The sequence below is a fragment of the Branchiostoma belcheri genome, unplaced genomic scaffold (genome assembly GCF_001625305.1).
Source record: "Branchiostoma belcheri isolate BF01 breed outbred unplaced genomic scaffold, Haploidv18h27 scaffold132, whole genome shotgun sequence".
Lineage (NCBI taxonomy): Eukaryota > Metazoa > Chordata > Leptocardii > Amphioxiformes > Branchiostomatidae > Branchiostoma > Branchiostoma belcheri.
The window spans coordinates 645,585-665,788 of record NW_017802736.1 but is presented as its reverse complement, the minus strand read 5'-3'; the positions used below and the strand labels follow the sequence as shown (position 1 = coordinate 665,788).

General features: G+C 42.2%; 1 protein-coding gene across 3 annotated transcripts in view; it reads left to right on the top strand.

Moving 5' to 3' along the window:
• The window catches only part of LOC109464129 (calmodulin-A-like), a 60,608-nt gene that overhangs the window by 15,598 nt on the left and 24,806 nt on the right, over positions 1-20,204 (top strand). Inside the window, exon 1 of one of the 3 annotated variants that reach the window (XM_019761066.1) lies at positions 3,981-4,096. The exons of 1 other annotated variant lie outside the window; for it this stretch is intronic. In XM_019761066.1, coding sequence (XP_019616625.1) covers positions 4,067-4,096 — 30 coding nt within the window. In that variant the 5' untranslated portion in view covers positions 3,981-4,066. Of the gene's footprint in view, positions 1-3,980; positions 4,097-5,223; positions 5,444-20,204 lie in introns of those variants that run through there. One more of the 3 variants, XM_019761068.1, reaches the window with a different exon arrangement.

Below are 20,204 nucleotides of genomic sequence, written 5' to 3'. Positions count from 1 at the left end.
AAAACTGGCAGATATTTTTGCTCTTCTCTGTTGGAACAACGCAAGCGGGAGGTCAATGACCTGCGCCCCGCGAGTACTGTAAACAACGGTACGTAATGTGTATCGTCGGCGCACGCGCGCGCGCCACGGTATCAACAATTTTCCACAATCTTCACCGACTAGTATTATATATTCTGTTATCGATTTCTGAAGAATCACCAAAATTGTAGAGTGTACAGGCGTTCATTTGTTGTTGCTGAGAACATCGCAAGACGGCTTCCTGGCAAATTTTCCTAAAGCGAGCGTTGAGGGCTTGCATGCCCGACAGTTTTCAAAGATTGGACAGGGAGCCGGCGGCTTCTGCTAGCCGGATTGATAGTTACGTTACATCAAGGTACCGGTGGTTCAAAAGCGAACCTGATAAAGAAGGAAATCTCCTAGAAAGTCCCTTACTAGTACTTGAAGCGATCGTTACCGCCATGTTGTTCACTTTATATGACATACAATGCAGAGAGTAATGGAAACGCGTCCAGATAGCTCGGGGCTGCAAGTCCAGACATTGCGAGTTCGAACCCCGGTACACTGGATATTTTTAATTACCCTTTTTACAATTTTTAACAATTTTAACATTTTTAACAATTTCAACAATTTTAACCATTTTAACCATTTTACATTTTAAATTTCAACATTTAATTTTAACATTTTCGTTTTAATATCCATTGCTTTGCTTTTAACATTCCAAAACTGATTGTTCTTACTCAAGAATTTCAATAACTTCGAATGTTAGTCTTTTGTATTTTTTCGACATACAAACCAAAATCACTTTGATGTTGTCACAAAAGTAACATCTGTGCGCGCATCGGTTTTCGTTCATTTAAAAACTACAAGTACAAAACATCTGGAAACTAAGCAAACATACTCAGTAAATTGATTGCTGTAATTCCCGATTTTTTTTCACTGTACCGCAACGCAAGCGGGGGGTCAATGTTCACGGTTTTCACTGTCACCTCTGTATTGTGAACTTATCATTACAGTTAGGAAATAATTCCTGGACTTTCTTTTTCCTGCAACTGTCACCACCGTGAATATATAGTTCCGTGAACATGTCCATTTTTCTCAGGCCGTGAAAATTTTGCTTCCGTTAGTAGTAGTTACAATCTCGTCAAAAGTGTAAAGTAAAGCTGTCGAGATTTAAAGTGCGTGTCGTTGTATCTTTGTAAAAAAAAGGGAGATAATTGCCAAGTGCCAGTTTTGTAAATACCTGTCGAGATTCAAACAGCTTGTCCTTGTATAATTGCAGTATGATTTATTTAGAATCTCTCATTTTTGTTTGGGGAAGGGTATGGAGTGAAATTCCTACATTTGCTCCGAAGCAAATGTTGGCCTCTCTAGTTTCACATTGATTTTGCAAATAAGATGGTCTCCATTTCAATCATTCATATCTAGAAATGTTCATGGAGTCCATTGGGTTTATAAGATTTGTATTTGATTATGCAAATTAGATAATGATTTACATAATTAGGATCTTATGTACATGCGTACACGTATGTGTTATGTACATCCTGTCAAATCAAAGCCAGCAATGAAACCACCCGAACCGCGATTCGGGTATCTCGAATTCCTCACATCTGGTCCATGTGCCATGCATTCATTTCAAACCGTGCCCGATCACGATTCTCTGAAACTGCATTCATTGTTGTTTGGTGAAAATACGCAAGGTAGCGTGTTATTAATGTCAGAGGTCAACGACCTGTTTGTTGGTGCCCCCCTCCCAACGTATCTCGGCCGAATGCCGACGTGGTCCCGCCAGAGGCGGTGAAGCTCATTCTAGAGCGGACACATTATTTGACCATTCCTGCTTTAAGTTCTGCCACGTAAAATTTGGTATTGCTTATAAATAAAGAAATATCACCACCCCTTAATCCATGACCAGCTAAAGTCACATTGAAATCATATTGCGTTCAGACGCAAATCGCGATGCGGGAAAACCGATTCGAAACCATCTCTAGAAGAAGTGGTTTGGGATCGAGGCGCTTTCTTTTTTTTTATTTATTCCAACATGTAATCACCATACGTGGTGACGACACACTCAAGTTTTTTCAACTTAAATTAATGCCGCCACCAACACATGGGCACAAGATCGGTGGCATGTCAGGACTCGAACCCGGGACTCTAAGTTCCGAGTCGCGCACTCTTCCACTACACTGGCGCTTTCAATGTGATTTGGAGCGTTCAGATGGGGCCACTTGAAACCGGCTTCGGGGGAAACCACATGTAAAGCGCCTTCACTGACTTCACATGAACAGGGCCCAAGTACCTACTGCCAGCTGTTTGAAAATTTACAACACAATTCAGGCTGTTTGAGCCTGCGATTTTCTTTAAATAAATCAAGTTCACTAAAAAAAAGTTAACTTTCTAGGAAGTGGGTTAGCGTAAGCTTTGACAAATTTTTAAACTATTACAAGTTCAACTGAAGAGCACGGAAATGTCTCTGATACAAGCAAATTCCGTATTTAAAGCCAGTTTGACCCTTGTATACATTCTCGTCATCGATTATCCCCATGCTGCAATTGGGGTGAAATCAGAAAGATGGCGCACATGGGTGGCTTTTGTTGTCATTCTCGTAAACATTTGAATGATTTATTTCCGGTAGACGGGCTGACATTCCCTTTACTCTGATAGAATGTTGTCTGAAATACATGTTTGCTTTATTTTGTCCCGAACAAATTCTTTTTCATGCGTGTATGACAGGTGCGTTTGCTTGTCACCTGGAGGTTCACACGCCAAACTCCTGGCACGTGTCGACACGACAGCCGTTCCTGACGCCTGTGATATTAGGCCGTGTCTATACGGAATCATCCAAACCGCGATTCGGGTAACTCACATTCCTCACATCTGGTCCACGTGCCACACACACCTGTGAAACCGTGTCCGAACATAATGCGCTTGAGCTACATTTATTGCTGTTTGATGATAACACGCAAGGCGGCGTGTTATTAATGTCAGAGGTCAACGACCTGCTTGCTGATGCCCCCCTCCAGCGTATCTCGGCCGAATGCCGACGTGGTCCCGCCAGAGGCGGTGAAGCTCGCCCTAGAACGGACACATTATTTGACCATTACTGCTCTTTAAGTTGCTGCCACGTAAAAGTTGGTATTGCATATAGAAAAAGAAATATCACTCCGTAATCCATGACCAGGCGAAGTCACATTGAAATCATATTGCGTTCAGACGCAAATCGCGATGCGGGGAAACCGATTCGAAACCACCTCTAGAAGTGGCTTGGGATCGAGGCGCTTTCAATGTGATTTCGGAGCGTTCACATGGAGCCACTTGAAACCGGCTTCGGGGTAAACCACATGTAAACCGCCTTGGGTGATTCCGTTTAGACACGGCCTAAGACCGATCATGACTGTCTATCACAATTAGCAGCTCAACCAATAATAGGATGGCAATTAACGGTTCAACCAATGAGAGAGTGGCTTCGTGTCCCTCAAAACTGGTCTAATACACCGATCCCATATCCCCAACTACCCCATAAGAACACAGAAATAAAACACAAAAATGCAAAATAAAAACCTAAGAATGAAAACTATAAGGGCCTCGTTTCAGCACAGGCGTGCATGCACGTTAGCGTTCTACATATTCCTGCAGCCGTCGTGGATGTCTCGCGCGCACAGCTGTACAGTATCCAGCTGTGTTCAAAATCTTACCGTAGATGTGTTTTGGGGGTTCTGCACAGCTGAAAATCCAATGACAAATATCGTACAACGAAGGTACCACGCCTTAACACACATTTGAGTCATTTTTTGTATAAAGACCTTGCTTCTTGTTTAATATGTAGTCTAGTAATGGAGTGGAACCCCATTAGTTTGTTGACGGAATCATTGTTCGCTAGGAGAACAAAGTACGCAGTGCAAAGGTACAGAGCCGAGGAGTCCTGTCATATGATATAGTCATGCGTCCCCCGCACTTTATCTTTATCAGGAAAGCAAATGTTTAGCGAAGGTCTGGGCATAGCTAACATAAGCGAGAAGGTTGCTGTTGGCCCCGCTTCACTCGGCGGTAAGCTGTTGTCGTCCCCAGTATGACCGAAGATGTTGTATGTTATGCGAAGGTAAGATCCCTATTGTGTTTGATCCTATACAATGTCGGCATGTGCGCTTGTAAAAGTAGGAAAGAGCAGTTCCTTTAGAACCTGCGAGAGGGCAGTTCCACACAGCCGTCACTATGAGCAACAGAGGTTATGATAGGATGGAACTGGTCGCCCGTTCTTTTGCAGTCGCAGTGTCGCATTCTGGGAGAAATTGTGCAGGAATTATTTTTCTAATACACAGGAAAAATAAGCCATACGTTTTAGGAAAAATCTCAATCCTTAAAAGAAGGGATGATATCAAATAACCCACATAAACAGAGACAGTTTTGTTATCATTGCATATTTTTGACACCGGGAGTTGCTCCATGTATTATGCGATGTGTCCCAGTGGCTATCAGACAATGTACATATATTTCAGAACGATAGCTACGTGCGCTGGCAAAATAGATAGGGCAGGGTGTTCAAATTCTCATTCTTTACTCATGGTGCCGCGAATCCAATTATCGCTGGGTCTTTACTGCTGCTGGACGTTGGAACCTGATTACATCGCATATTACGTCCTTGCTTTCTGATTGGCCTTTACCTCTGTCTGTCAAAATCCCTTTTCGCTTTATGGACCGAAATGCAGATTTGTTTGCGATTTTGACAATGCCTGTTGAGTAGCTGTAGGAATACACTGTATGTCATCTGTCGTCGTATGGACACTAGGCCAGTTAAGAAGGACGACGGTAAAATTTGAAGTGAGACTTCGGTTGCTTGATTGTGCCATTCAGAATTCAACAGAACAATTTGGTGCATAGAAACAGTGTTTTAGAAAACGATTTTGCATTAAACTAATCAACATTCTTAAGGACTTCATGTGTGTGTGTGTGTGTGTGTGTGTGTGTGTGTGTGTGTGTGTGTGTGCGTGCGTGCGTGTGTGTGCACGCACGTGTGCTCGCGCATCTAATCCCTTGAGAAAATTGAAACGGACCTTAATCGGCGTCGGATGAAGATTAATTATCAGGCTATGTAGATGTACTGTTGGAAGGCGTGATCAGGATGTAATGCGGCTCATTACTAGCCGTAAACATCTGGGTAAGGTATTGGGTTCTCCCCATACATGTGACAGGAGGATTTTCTTTCACGAGACGTACGTTCTTTAAATTCAGCCACGTGAAGCCTGTCGTGGTGTTGAATTTATCCCTACATTGCCTGATTCTCCTCCTATCGTCTGTTATCGCTAACGCGTGCTTGTGAGGACTGGTTTGGGACAAAGGCGTGGTTCTTTTCACCGCTAGTGTGGACCTGCCGGCGCAGTCAAAGGCAATCGCAGGGCTGGAAGTCGAAATCCGGAAGCAGTGTGGTCAAATCTGAGTCGGAATGATGGTGAGGCGAATTTGTTACTTCCGTTACGAGAATTTTCTGCCCATTTGGATCTCATTTGTTGCTTGGAGGCTGGGTGCTTAGTTTTGTATATCATATACTGAGTGGATATATGTTGACTTGAGAACCTCGAGTTTGATAGGTATAAAACAGTTTATTTGATACGTGGAGGCTTCTTTCCTTGCCTTTGTGATTATGAAAATATAACACACGAATTAAATCGCTGCAGGTGTTCACAAAATGAGTAAAATGCTCATTTTCTGAACACGATTGACTACGAATTTATCATAGGTGTGGCAACACCAAGCCAGTATATGTATAGCTGGTATAACCGCCCCTCGGCGTACCACACCAGCTTCGCAGGCCCGTGGCGCGGCGGCAGCTGGCTATATTGCAGCTAACCTATGCACATCTAACTCTGTGTACAGCAAGTTCCACTCTACGAGTTTTTGAACCACTCAATCATTGGTTGTTTACTTGAATGCATGACTATTTCTTGTTCTTTTCTGAGCTGATGTTAGGTATTCAATAGTTGGTACACCCACCAGTAGTTTATTCGTCATTTTGTAACGCCTATCTTCCAGTGACACCCACTGTAGTTTTGATTTCATTTCTCTGACACGTGCACCCCTTGATAACACTAACTCTAATGATTCCCCGCTTACCTTGCCATATTGATGAATATTGGGACTTTCTTTATGCCTTGATATCGTTTATCTTAAATATGCATATTTTGAGGTGTTAAAAGATCTATTTTATATTACCGTCTTTGCGGCGGCTTCAGGGTACGTCGACTACCAGGCAGAATTATGAAAGTTGACAGCAAACTTTCTGAAATTAAAAACAATAGAGACACCAGTTTCACGTCGTTACCTCCTGGTACCGAGCTATTGTTTTGGTTATATCTGTGTGTTTTTTGATTGTGTTTGAATTCAATAGAGTGTCAGGGAGGGCCCTGTGGCTACAGCAGGTTGACCTTAATTAATAAGGTTAAGTTGGTAAGAATTGATGGCTAGTAGGCTGGCTCCTCCAACGTAAGTCTCTCGGGGCTTGTTCACCTCAGCCTACATCTGTGCTCCTTCAATTGAAACTATTTCACATAAACTACAGAGAGAGGTAAACATATCTGCAACTGGGTAAGAGTGACCCAGCTTTTCCTGAACACTTCACAAATAAAATGTATTGTTGTGGGGAGCAAGCCAAGGATGTCTGCTCATTAACTCACATTAACAGCAAATGGAAAGGGCATCGAACAGTTCACGGAAGTAAAGCTACTAGGCACGACTGTAGACGAGTGCGTTACCTGGAACACTCACACAAAATTTACATCAAAGAAAATGGCCAGGTCACTAGGAATGATTAAAAGATGTGCACACTTTATGGATCAGAAATTGTTGAAGATGGCAATTGAATACCTTGTATTATCTCATATTGATTACTGTATCCCAGTTTGGTCATGTGCAACTACAACTAACATAAAATAGAGTTCCACGATCTCATACCTTCGCCAAATGATGTTAGCCTTTATGAGTAAGAAATTATAGATTAATCCCCCTGATTGTGCAAATAGGATCCTATATTTGCATCAATTATATCTGTTGATCATATTCTACACCAGAAGGCAGTCTTATCTTATCAAAGAATGCCATTATAGCATTTCCTCATAAATTATGCAAATAAGGTCCTTATTTGAATAAGTTATGTTTAATTATGTTCACCTTCACATAACTTTCAAATATCCCAAGTATGAAATTCCAGGCAGTTACCACTATGTAAATATAACATTTTCTCATTAATTATGCAAATTAAGTCTTCATTTGCATAATCGATATCTGCCTGTATTTCTGCCGTTCTTAATTACATATGTCACAAGCTTGAATAGTCCTATCATGGAATGCAGCTGATTTATAGAATTTCCTCATTAATTATGCAAATTACATTAATATACGCATAATTATAATATTATTATGTTAAGCACCACTTCAGCTACCTACATGCCAAAAATCACGACGATCCATCAATCGGTTCTAGAGTTATCCGCCTTTAAATATTTTTCAACTAACGCCCCCTGCAGTTCCAGAGGCAAGCCGCTAGGGAGGCCAAACTCACATCACTTCTTCCCCAGCACAAGAGCTACCTACCATCCAAATTTCGTCACCCTAGCATGTCTAGATCACGAGATATCAAAACCGGAAAGTTCAGCTGCAGTACCATTACAAGCCGCTAGGGGGCCCAAAATTTAATCAGTTCCACGTCTCATGAAGACCTATCCACCTACCAAATATCAAGACAATCCATTTTAGCCTTCTTGAGTTATCGTGCTGACACACACACACACACACACACACACACACACACACACACACACACACACACACAGACACACGAACGCCTACGAAAACATAACCTTCTTGGCGAAGGTAACTACCCACAACGAATGCAGAAAAAGGTTACTTGTCTGTTCCAGTTGAATAGAAACTCGCCGCAGTGGAAACCCGTGAACACTAGACTGTTAGTGAACACTATGACCATCTCACCTTTATGTATTAGTAGGAAATTAAGTTTGGTTAACAGCACAGTCACAGAACGCTTTGCTTCTAGGCCGCCATTTACGTTAGATAAACCCAGAACCAACTCTTTGAAGAAGTGTTTCATGTTCAAGGCTGTAAAATGGTAAGAGCGTGGAACGACGTTGCAGTCCACATAGTCCTTAAGGTCCTTAAAGAACAGTCTTTATGAACATTTCCATAAGAAGCACTTGTGCAATCGGATTGTTTTTAAAATAGTTGTATAGTTGTAACTGTGATTTTGTTGTACGTTATTGGCGTCGTGTAGTACCTGTGTTGAGTATTTGTGAATTCCAGGAAGCGCTAATGGTAATTCGAATAAAGTCTCAAAGTTCACAACAAGGTTTCTGACCTACAAGTCAGGTTGAAAGTACGTCAGACCACCTCTTTGGCTCTTGGGGGTGGCAGAAGGTCTACCGATACGTCGGCAGGTAAATTCATCTTGGCTGTGTCAATAGAAGCTCAATACTCAGATTTATCAACCCGTGAAACAATACACCCTGTCCCGTGGTCTATTACGGGAACTCATCCATATAAACGCAATTTCTGTGGTAATTTCTTGTATAGGCATGTCGAGCGTTCCGTTATCAATTATGATAATCACTTAAATGCAAATATTTGACGGGCATGTAGGCACCCCATCACTGGCCCCTCACCATGCTATCATTGGTTGTTCTGCTAATTGTGATAATTAGGATCGGTCTAAAGGTATTTGTTTGCTCTCACGTTTTCGCCATGGTGGATGTTTAAACCTGAAAGCTCTCTGGTAAATTTGAATTTAATATCTATTCATCATCATTATAATACACATTATGCATTATACATTAAGCAAATTTATAAGACGCATTCAGACTTATTCCGAACCAGTTAAGACGCGAAGGCAACGTGTTCAGTCTGTCTGATCCCAAAGCACGATAGTCATGTCGCTTGTTGATGGTCTCCAGCAGGAATGCTGAGTGGAGAGTGAGCTCATTGATGTTGAAAGCGGCTACTCCTGTGAAGGCTGTGAGCATGGCCATGATGATCTTCAGGGTCAAAACAGTGCGCCAGTCTCAGCAGCCTTACTGTTTCAAAATGAATGAGCTTTATGATATGGCTCTTTCCTACACAACCTGGCCCGCTGACGAATAGACGGTATGTAGGGAGCGGCTTCTGTTCCTTCAGAGCGATGACTGTCGCTGATGATTGTCAATGGTAGTCTAGGATGTTCCTGTCCTTTTCATTTAACGCGTGCATCATTTCCAGGTACTCTTCAAGTGAAAGCAATGAGTTGCTGGCCTCAGCTGCGTGTATCGGGCATGTCTGCGCCTGACTGGTTACGATCATCACTCAGGTCAGCATTGTGATGGAGGTCTTCTACTCCGATGCTTCTATTGTCAGAGATACCTTCTCCTTCCTGTTCTGCCTGTCGCTGTTGAGCTCCAGGAGCGAGCATGTCCCACGCGTGTTCTGGTGCTCCGAACTCATCCAAATTATCCAGTGCCTGATCTAGCCCTGTCTTCTTTACAGGTTGTACAGGTTTTCGTTGCGCTGGATGACATCCTTCACGGCCGCATAGTGCTGTTCGTAGGATTCAAAGTCACTCATCTGCTAGTCTTCACTTCTCCAGGGGCAGTACAGAATAAGCAGGTGCCGGTACTTAGATTCACCCTCCCCTTTTTCTTTGTGGAAGCGTATGACATCTGGGCGACGTCGTTTGTACATGACTCCTGGGGATAAAATTGAAGTGAAATAATTTTAGTGGATACATATCTAACTTAGTGGATACATATCTAACTTATGGAAATTTGATGAACAGTACAAGAAATCAGTTTGAACTTACCTAAGCCCTTCTGTAACTGGATGCTCTCTTGCTTGGTGGTTGATGTTTCATCAGTTGTCATTTCTCCATATGCCACGGCATATGTTGATGTGAACTCGGCCAGGGACATGGGCTCCAACTCTGATGGTCGGGCAGCATATCTGTCATTGAAGCTTGTTTCCAATATGTCCTCATCCTCGCCCTTCATGGTGTCCAACACAGCTGAGGACATCAGCATTGACACACGCTTCTCCTTCGGACCTGTGTTAATGAACTCTACAGTTCTTGTCGCTTTCTTCAGAGGGAGGGAAAGCAGTCGATAAGCTGCTTCCTGTGCACTAACTTACCTGTGATTTAGAAAGCTTGTTCCTAATTTGTGGAGTTGTGATTTAACGTCTTCATTCGCTGTCTCTTTAGCTGTGTTTTCCTCAACAACTCACTCATCGCTCTCTCACTCTTCATCATGTAAGTTGTAACGTGCATGATACAGGCATAAACGTCCGTGATGTACTGTAGGTCAATGTTGGTCTGCCAACTTTGCAGCTGTTTGTCACTTGGCACATGGATCACGTTTGAGAATGACGGAGATCCCGGACGTGACTGTACTGAGCTCCTTCATGAAGCCTTCCTTTATGTCAGCTTTATGGAACAACTCGTCTTGGGTAACGTCACTCGGTGTAGCATCGTCATCCAAGTACTGATTTTCTGAAGGGCTTTGGTGCTTTTTGTGTGGATTGTGCTCTTATCAGTGTCATCTCGCACGGCTGGCCTGGCGATGATTGTGTTTCTACTGGGAGGGCGGGGATAGCTGAAGCGGCATCCACCATGGCGTTGAATGATGTTGAATGTTTGTGTTGCTGGAACTTAGCTGAGTCTGTGGTCATTTCACATGTCTGGTACTTGTCAATGAACTGGCATACCACGTCGTCGGGATCTTCAACGATCTTTAGAGCATCCTTTACCCCTAGAATTTAACACCATTAACTACACATAGCAAACAACATATAGAAATACAACAAACGACCCGGAGGTATAAAATCTCAGATTTTCCTTGTTATTGTCCTGGAGGTTGTCTTCCTGCATACATGTTGTATGTGGCAGGCCTCTTCCTGCAGATGTTTCCTGTAAATAATTTGCATCATGGAGCAAATTTATCATTCTTAGAGAAACATAATAACATTTCTGTGAAATCAATTATTGGTGAGTAAAAAGTCATTGCAGTACCTCAAACGCAGCCTCGTCCTCAGCATCTTCCATCCCCTGCTGTGCCCTGTCTGTGCTGTGCCCTGTCTGTGCTGTGCCCTGTCTGTGCTGTGCCCTGTCTGTGCTGTGCCCTGTCTGTGCTGTTTGTGGCGGAGCTGCTTGTGTCGCTGTCAGCTGTCGGTGATACTCCTGCCTGAGATTCCCCATCAACCCCTCTAGTGAACTGCTGTTCATGGCCTCCCAGAGTTCACTGTCCCCATCCAGTCCTCACAGAACGCTACATCTTTATACAGTCGGTTGTTTCTCTTTAACCAAAAAAAGGGCTGCCGTCACCTGCCTGGGTCTGTAAGTATAGGGAGGTATTTTAGTAAAATCGCATTTAGTGATTTATCTACCAGAGCTTCATTTCCTCAAATAACCAAGAAGGTCCAAGAAGGATATTAAATTTCATAATTTATTTTATAAGAATTCTTAATTATGGGTTCACCACACCACTTCTTACTGATTGGCTGTTGGGATTTAACTTGATTAACACCTGCACAGAGCATTTCCACCTGCACAGAGCATTTCTTGCTGATTGGCTGTTGGGATTTAACTTGATTAACACCTGCACAGAGCATTTCCATACTAACAGTATGTCTGTATTCAAGTGTTTTGGTAGGTATTTCAAGCTTTCCTGCTACAGCATTGGAATGCGGGGCATGAACGTTTTTTTTTTATTTTGAAAATCAACAGTTTGCATTATGCAATTAAAAATCCTAACCAATAAAGTAGGGAATAGCTATCCAACTGTTGTTTTAGTTGTATGTTACTTCATATTATAGTTATATCAATGTAAATCATTGTTTTCCCTTGTGTTTCTCATTCTTTCCCTGCCATGTCGTAAAATGTGGTGAACCCATTGCTGTATTTGCTCCAAAGCAAATATTGGCCTTTCTAGTTAGATAGATACCTTATGAAATCATAAATGTAGTGTCCTATGTAGAGCAGCCTCCTCTTCAAGTTCATGGAGAAGTGAGCAGACATTTTCCAGTTTTGCTGGTACGTTTATTGCTGGGCGATGAATAGCCCTTTGACTTGTTGTCCTTTAGGGAGACCAACGAGCTTCATGAATGGAATTCGTTGTGAGATGAGCCGTCGTTCGTCGTAGCTCCTCTGGAATGTCAGCTAGTTAAGGCCTCAGGCCTTAGTATCTCCCCTCTGCACACGCTGTAATGACACGTGTTGCAAATCCAGCTGCAATCATGGTACAAATTCTTGAATATGCCAGTCCTATCATCTTCTCGTATGTTGCGGTATTTGCAGTGGTCTTTCTTGAATCTCTGCCTTTCTAAACAGCCGGACCTTCCCTTATCTTCTTTTGGAATGCTAGTGAATTTGACTCAATGGTATGTAGTTGTAGAGCACGCCCCTCAACTGTTTTGTTCTTGTCTTTGAATAATCTTCTCCTGCGCTGCTCAGGTGTTTCCTGGCATGCCTTTCTTTTTTTTCATTCTTTTTATTGATTTTCACAAACATAAGATACACACACAGAAAAACTTATACTGAAGGGACATGTAGAACACAGAAAAAGATAAATAAAACCAGAAAACAATGAATAATGATTACATATTTGAATAACAGACAAAAGTGTTCTCTACAATGTTTTCAGCGTTTCAGCTATTTTTCCCCATTTACCTATGTGTTTTTTATTTTATCCATCCTTTTTGCTATAATATGTTCTAATCTATGAAAGTATGATACGTATGAGATGAAAGCTTGCAGGTTGAGAGAGAATTGACGGTTTTTAAAGATGAATTGCTTACCTAGGAGGATTATTAAATTTGAAGAAGCTGAACACCGACCATTTGAATCACCGAAAATAACCTTAAAAAGATCCAGATTTAAACGTTCCTTAGTATTGTTGAAAAACCAGTCTTCCACTTGTATCCAAAAATTTGTAACAACTTTACAATGAAAAAAAGATGGAAGACTGTTTCTTCATCTTCATTACAATAACTACATAAGGGTGATTCCACCAACTTCCAAGTGTACAGAGTTTTGTTAACGGTCAAGTATTTGAACAGTAATTTATGTTGGAACATGCGAGAACTTGAGTCAATTGAAATTTTGTAAGGTAGGCTATACACCTTTTGCCACGGTATTGGGCAGTTGTTCCCACAATCTAGCTTCATTCATAAAGAAAGTATAAAGAGATTTATTTATATTTTTACTTTGTAGCCAGGTTACATCTCTACAGACAGGAATACAAACACGTAGCTCTGATGAGTCTTGTCTTATAAGATGTTTCCATTGAGTAGGTATAGCTGACAAAAGTTGATGATATTGATAAGCTGTACATACATCTCCAAATTTAATTACAAAATCATCAAAAGATAAGAAATTATTTTCAGCATCAATAATATCATTTACAAAAAGAACATTTTTGTTGAAGAAAGCTGAGGAGAAAAAAGGTTGCCTACTTATACAAATATGTGAGTTCAGGCAAAGAAGTTGCTGTTTAACTTGTATGCTATTTTCTGGAGGGCGTAGTTGGTATTTCAACCAGCTTTGCATGACCTGTCAAAAAAAAGACTGACTGGAACTATTTTTTTAGTCAAGGTTTCGAAGTCATTGGCATGCCTTTCTTGGTTCTATCCCTGTTCTTGGATATCCTTTTCCTTTTCTGGTCTGGTGTCCCATTGGCACGCAGCTGTTCAATTGTATCCTTGTCCTTGGACAGCCTTTTCTTGTGCTGCTGAGGTGTCTCCTTCACACGCGTCTGTGCAGTCTTATCTTTTGTTTTTGGACCAGCTTTTCCTCCGCTCCTCATGTGTTTCCTTCATCATCTGTGCAGTGTCATCCTTGTCCTTGGACAGCCTTTTCTTTCGCTGCTCTGGTGTCTCCTTCATGCGCGTCTTTGCAGTTTTCTCCTTGTTTTTGTACAGCCTTTTCCCGCGCTGTTCAGCAGTCTCCTTGGCGTGCATTGTTGCAGTTTTATCCCTTTGACCAACCTGTAAAACATTGTATGTAAGGTGTGTTGTTAATCTTTTATGACTGTTACTATTACTTACAATCGCCAAGAAAGTTTGAACCCCTGTTGCCTCTTTCCTTGGCATTTCTGCTTCAACATTCTTGTGCTTTTCCTGGGCAAGCAAAAGGCCCTTATGGTACAAATAGCGCATCAGATGTAGCGGAAGACAAGACCTCTTTATCGATAGCGTGTTTCCGTCTTACGTCAGGCTTTTGTTCACAGCCTGTATGGTACCAAGTTTCACAGGAGATTCCTTTTCCTACCCTACGTAAACAGATGCCGCATGGGTATCTGAATACCTGGGTCCTGAGTTGGGTGACACGTCACAGGAGTATGGCCAGGCAGGAGAGCAGGTCTAGAGCTCTAGTCATCTTTCTGTTTCCAGTCGTCGATGTTACAAGGGTTTTAAGTCCATACAATCCCGGGTTCACCTTCGTGATGCTGTTTACATTTCTAATATTCGTTCGTTAACATCCAGTCACTCGTTTCACTACTCATTTAACTAGAGAATTTGTTCCATTTCGGTATAACAACAGGGCGCGGCAGTACAGCCAGAAAAATACTGTCCTGGGGATGCCGAAGATGGCAGTGCCCTTTACAACGCTTACGCTTAAACATTCTTTCACAACGAGCATGTTTTGAATTCGAAATTTAGCACAGTAAAATGATGCGATTTAAGAGCAATTCTACAGCAAAGTGACCATAAACTACTATAAAAGATGACCAAGTTTACTATATATACTAAGATGGATTTTTTCTGCCCAGTAGTACAAAAGTGATCAGGCGTTTCAGTAGGGAAAAATCCACAAAACAAACAAAATCTCTTCGCCAGATAAGAAAGGAGATACATGTATTTGTAGAAATTGTACAAATTGAAGGTCAGATGGCCAGACTATGTGGAGATTTTTAGTGGATGGAAGAAAGGAAAAGCCAGGGTGATTACAAAGCGTCCATCTTGGTGCACATTGATATGCAAGTCCAGACTATCTTGTTCTTCTAAGACACTAAAAAGAGACTTTATTTTGTACTTAAGCTATTAGGTAAACATAGATGATAACAATATTCGCAATTGATCAACTTCATCGCAGCACTTTTAAAACATACAGCAAATGAACGCTCTGACTCTGTGGTTGATTAGTGAGTTAATCAATAGAGCTTTTAGCTTTAATCCATGGCCTTTCACTCGTATCGGACACCTTTTCCCCCACTTGTTCCACCAGACGTCGACTAGCGGAGCTGTACACATCCGTAAGCACCCAAGAATCAATTTTCCGATACACTTGCGACGTGCTAATCAAATGATTTCGGAATAGCCTTTCAGGGCACATTTTGCGAATACGACCGTTTGTTGAGTGTCTAGAGGGATTTATGTACATTCCCTTCTGGTACAAACGTTGGATACAATCTAAAGTTAAGATTAACCCTCATGCCAATGTCAGTCCGTACAATCGGGAACCCAACACTGTGTTCTGTGCCTGTGCTATCATATTAAAGCCAGTTGACTTTAGTACAGGTTGAGCTTGGGAGCATATGTCTAGGACCTGTTCTCTGTTTGAATGCATTCTGCAGTTCGATAATGATTTGAGAGAGGGTTATGTGCAGTTTCCTTACCCACTCCATTAAAGTACAGGAAGACATTTGTGTAAGAGAATTGCCCCTCTGAGATAAGTCGCCATGTTCATATTGACTGAAACCTCTAAAAGCCCAAGAATCCTGGCGCTTCTCATGCATTACAACGATAGAACTGCCGTGTCTGTAGCTATTTAGAATTGACATATGAGGAAGGCTTCAAATAATACCCAGCTTATGGAGGCGGAGATGGGCTTAGAATAGGAATTAGGAAAAAACTACCATGGTCCGCTGCCTGCCGGCATATCCAAATACATGTAGATGCTGGGAATTTTGCCTTCAGCATCAGGTTACTTTTCTAGGTTTATGAGTCGATGTTACACGCTGTTGACTGTGCCCGACGTTAAAACTCCCGAGTATGAAAAGTATCACGTGTACCACCAAAACAAGAAATTGGAAATTTTAAACCCCTGCAAAGTATCTAGAATCTTTGTGAATTTATTGGCACAACCTAAGACATGGTCTCGCGTACCACAACGGACCTAGGACAGAAACCTTGCAGGCTGAGACAAGCTCTAAGTGGGTACCCACAGTCACTTGCAGTAACGTTGTGGATGGACCTTTATGTCAATTTGCGGTTACAAAATCTCCCCTCCCTTTTTACCATTCTAGCACACACAAGCAAACACACGCGCGCACACCGAAAATAATGCCTCCGTTTGTAAATATGGTAATAAAACAAAATGGTAAAAAGTGAAAATGTGAATGCTGTAATTCAACAATGAATCTGCTTATTTTGTAAGATAGTGAGTACAACACCTTGCCAGTTTCAGTATAAGACCTTGTGTGCTTGTAAATTAGAACGACATACAGAGGTCAATGGAGGCCTTGAAATATGCACATTTTTAACCAACGCTGTCATAAAATGTAGTGGTCCAGAAATTGCCAGGGAGCCAACAATTTATTTAAGTAGTGGTACCCATAGCCACATGCCAAAACCATCGATATCTCTTCAAGAACATCCTTCTGTATTTCAAGTCAGCTATAAACACACAGACGTGATGTAAACCTACCTTTTCTGAATAAAGTAGAATCGAAATATCAGATGCATACAACGCATCGAGTCATAGACCGGCATGTGGTCACTACAGCCCAGCCCACCTCCGTCCAATCCTAGACATCCCTGGTGCAGTTTTGAGTCATATTGCCCCGCTATCATTACCTGAACTACTAATTGTGATAGACAGTAAGGATCGATCCAGTCAGAAAACAGCTCGGGCTTACAAAGGGCCAAAATCGTTTCGCAAAAACGTACAAAATTCTGATTGCCCAGTCGTATCCCTCAGAGATTGCCAGAGTGTCATATCTTATTCGTTCCACTCCGCTGAATCATGGCACCTTTAGTTCAGCACAGCTGTCCTTTGATATTATTGTATGTGTAAGGAATAACGTGCATGGCGTCTGATTGTGCTCGAAGTAATATGTCGGCTGCAGCGGAACCAGATAGCAGAAATGTGGAGAAATGCCAGGGGCTACCCACGCTAGTGACGGTCTTTGTAGGGCAGAAAACTGAAACTGTCTTACCCCAAAAATCACAATTTAGCAAACCAAACACAAAATAGTATAATCTTAACAGAATAAGAGCACACAACATCGGTTGGACATACAAGCCGGGGTGGGCACTATTGTACGTTTTCGGGTTCTTATCCTAATATCTATATCGGCTGAGCAATATAGAAACAAGTCAATCCGGCTATCTCCTGAAGGGTCGTTGTATGAATGTCATTTGAATGCTGTATAATATACCCAAGCTCAACAGAGAATCTACAGCGGTGGTGTAGTTACGGATGCATATCTCAGTGACGGATACAAGGACGAATCAAGGATAGTAGCTACGATGGATGCAGTCTCAAAACAGAGCTCTCCTCGGGAATGTGTCTGCATGAATATCCGGAAAACAACAGCCCCAAGGACCTCTTGTCCCTTTTTTTCTTCCAAACTCAGTCTCCCAGGAGGAGGTTCCACGCTAAAAGCTTCTTTCCTGGAACTATATCACAATGGGACAAGCTTCCTTGTGAATGCTTCCCAAGTGGGTACAACCTTAAATCTTAGATTCTCAAGTCTAAGGTTGACAAACATCTGTGTCATTACTGTACCCTAAACATGTGAGCGGTTATTCTGAGCCTTGTTTTGAGCTGAAAATTGAAGTTAATGAAGAAACGCTGGCAAGTGCGCAGAAACATGTCCACAGGAATGTGTGCGGGACGGTTGTCCACAGGTAACAATGTTGATGACTTATGGCACTGATATTCATAGATATCTACAAAATGCGATTGCCCCACTTTCTAGAATAAGGAAATGGCTATTAGGTAGCTAAATATCTTGTTTGATATGTCATGTCATTCTAATAACGTGTAACGCGTTAGAAAGTAATGTTTTATACGCTTAGGAAGTATTTCCTTCCGTAATGCTGCAGACTCTCATCCTCCTTTGGTCTTTATGGACACCATACTCACGGAGGTGGACGAGGTAGAGCTACTGGGTATCACTATACATAAGAACCTTAACTGGAACCATATAATATAGAAAATGGCTGCAGATGCGGGTGAGAGACTGGGCCTACTCAAAAAGGTGTCTCCTTACCTGAAATCTACTCAAAGAGCAACCATATACAAAAGCATGGTAAGATCACGTATGTCCCAACTGTATGGTTGTCTGCATGCGAAAGCGAACTAGCTAGGCTTGACTCTATACAAAGGAGAGCCCTGAAAATCATGAAACTTTCTCCAACTGGTCTGTCCAAGGCGCGCATCCAACCTTTGGACCACCGCAGGAAAGTTGGTGCATTGACTCTCTTCCACCGTATGTACCACAGAGAGGCACCAGCCCTGCTAAACGACCTTGTTCCTAAACACAAAGAGGTGCGGCGGGTGACACGCCAGTCAAAATCCCATCACGAAAACACTCTGGTGGTCCCTGTCTCCCACACCAACAATCATATGAGAACTTTTGTACCAACAACTGTTAGGCTCTGGAACAGTCTTCCAAGGGAGATCGCTAAGATCAGGGACAGACAAAGATTCAAACGTGAAGTTAATTTTTCCTCAGCGCGAAACTTTGACAGCGTTCTGTCTACAAAGGCAGTCCTGCTGACATGTGAGAGCTGACATAGATTTAAAAAAATGCTTCGGTCCCAATTGATAAAAGGGGCCCTGCCGGGTAGTGCCCGGGTTGCTTTTGGCACTTTCCGAATTCAATTCTGACTTAAATTCTACCCGGGCCCCGCTGACAAAAAGACGTCGTGACCTCATCGTGAGAACACCGAGAGGTACCCCTCCGGTTGCCGGCTGTGCACCGGGACACATTTGTTACGTTACAGACCAGAGAAACAGAAAAAAAGGTGTGTACTTCGTAAACCCGGGTAAAATGTATGACGTCACAGATCAAAGGATCACAACAAAAGCGTGAATTCTGCATTACCTATAGGTCAGTACAAGACATCGTCAGAGAACCTGTCGGGTGCCTGCCGGAGACCGACCAAAGAGGGTGATAAAATTTTAACAAAATGTTACTGAAGGAAACTTTTAATTGTGACCACGACAGCCGATGCTCGCACGACTCCTGAGCCCGACCGGGATCGGCCGTGGCTACATCAACGACGGGCACCCGCGCAATTGGGATCGAAGCTTAAGATGGCTCCTTCTGTAAGTTGGCTCTAATGGCACTATGAGAATATTGAAAGATACAAGAAGTTGAATTGATGCGGCCTTAGAATTGGTCATGAGAAATTTAGATCCTGGTGTTTGTTTGTGATTAGTTACGGTGTTCCTCATCCTCTAAAGACCCACAAACCAGTGCGCGCGGGCGAATAGAAAAACAATTCCAGCCAAAAATAAAAATGCTACCAATGCACAGAGAACAGGCGAAAATCAATGCGCGTGTGGATGTCATCCATAAAATTAAGTCAGTGTGGCCTTACTGGTATAAATGGACTTTATATGGGTGTGTGGCTATTTCCCCTCTCCAGTAGTCTTCTTTCTCCTCCTATTTTCAATTCGATTTCTTGAATAGTTCTTCTCACAGTTGAAAATTGTATGTTTTATCTTCTGCTTAGGTTGTATGTGTAACATAGTAGTAAAGTATAGACAAGTAGTAAAATAGAGGAAGCACATTCCACGGAGATTGATACCATGTTATCACTGGTCATCATCTCCTGCAGCACGTGGTGTTAAGGACTATCGTGAAAATGTATGAGGTCGGGATTATACTATTTTCACCTTCACCAAGAAGTATGTTTTCTGTGTGTGTGTTTGTGCTTTTCTGTGTGTGTGTTTATGTGTGTTTGTGTGTGTGTGTGTGTGTTTATGTGTGTGTGTGTGTGTGAGTGTGTGTATGTGTGTGTGTGTGTGTGTGTGTGTGTATGTGTGTGCGTGTGTGTGTGTGTGTGTGTGTGTGTGTGTGTGTNTGTGTGTGTTTGTGCGTGTGTTTGTGTGTGTGTGTGTGTGTGTTTGTTTGTGTGCATTTGTGTGTGTTTGTGTGTGTTTGTGTGTGTGTCTGTGTGTGTGTTTGTGTGTGTGTTTGTGTGTGTGTGTGTATGTGTGTGTGTTTGTG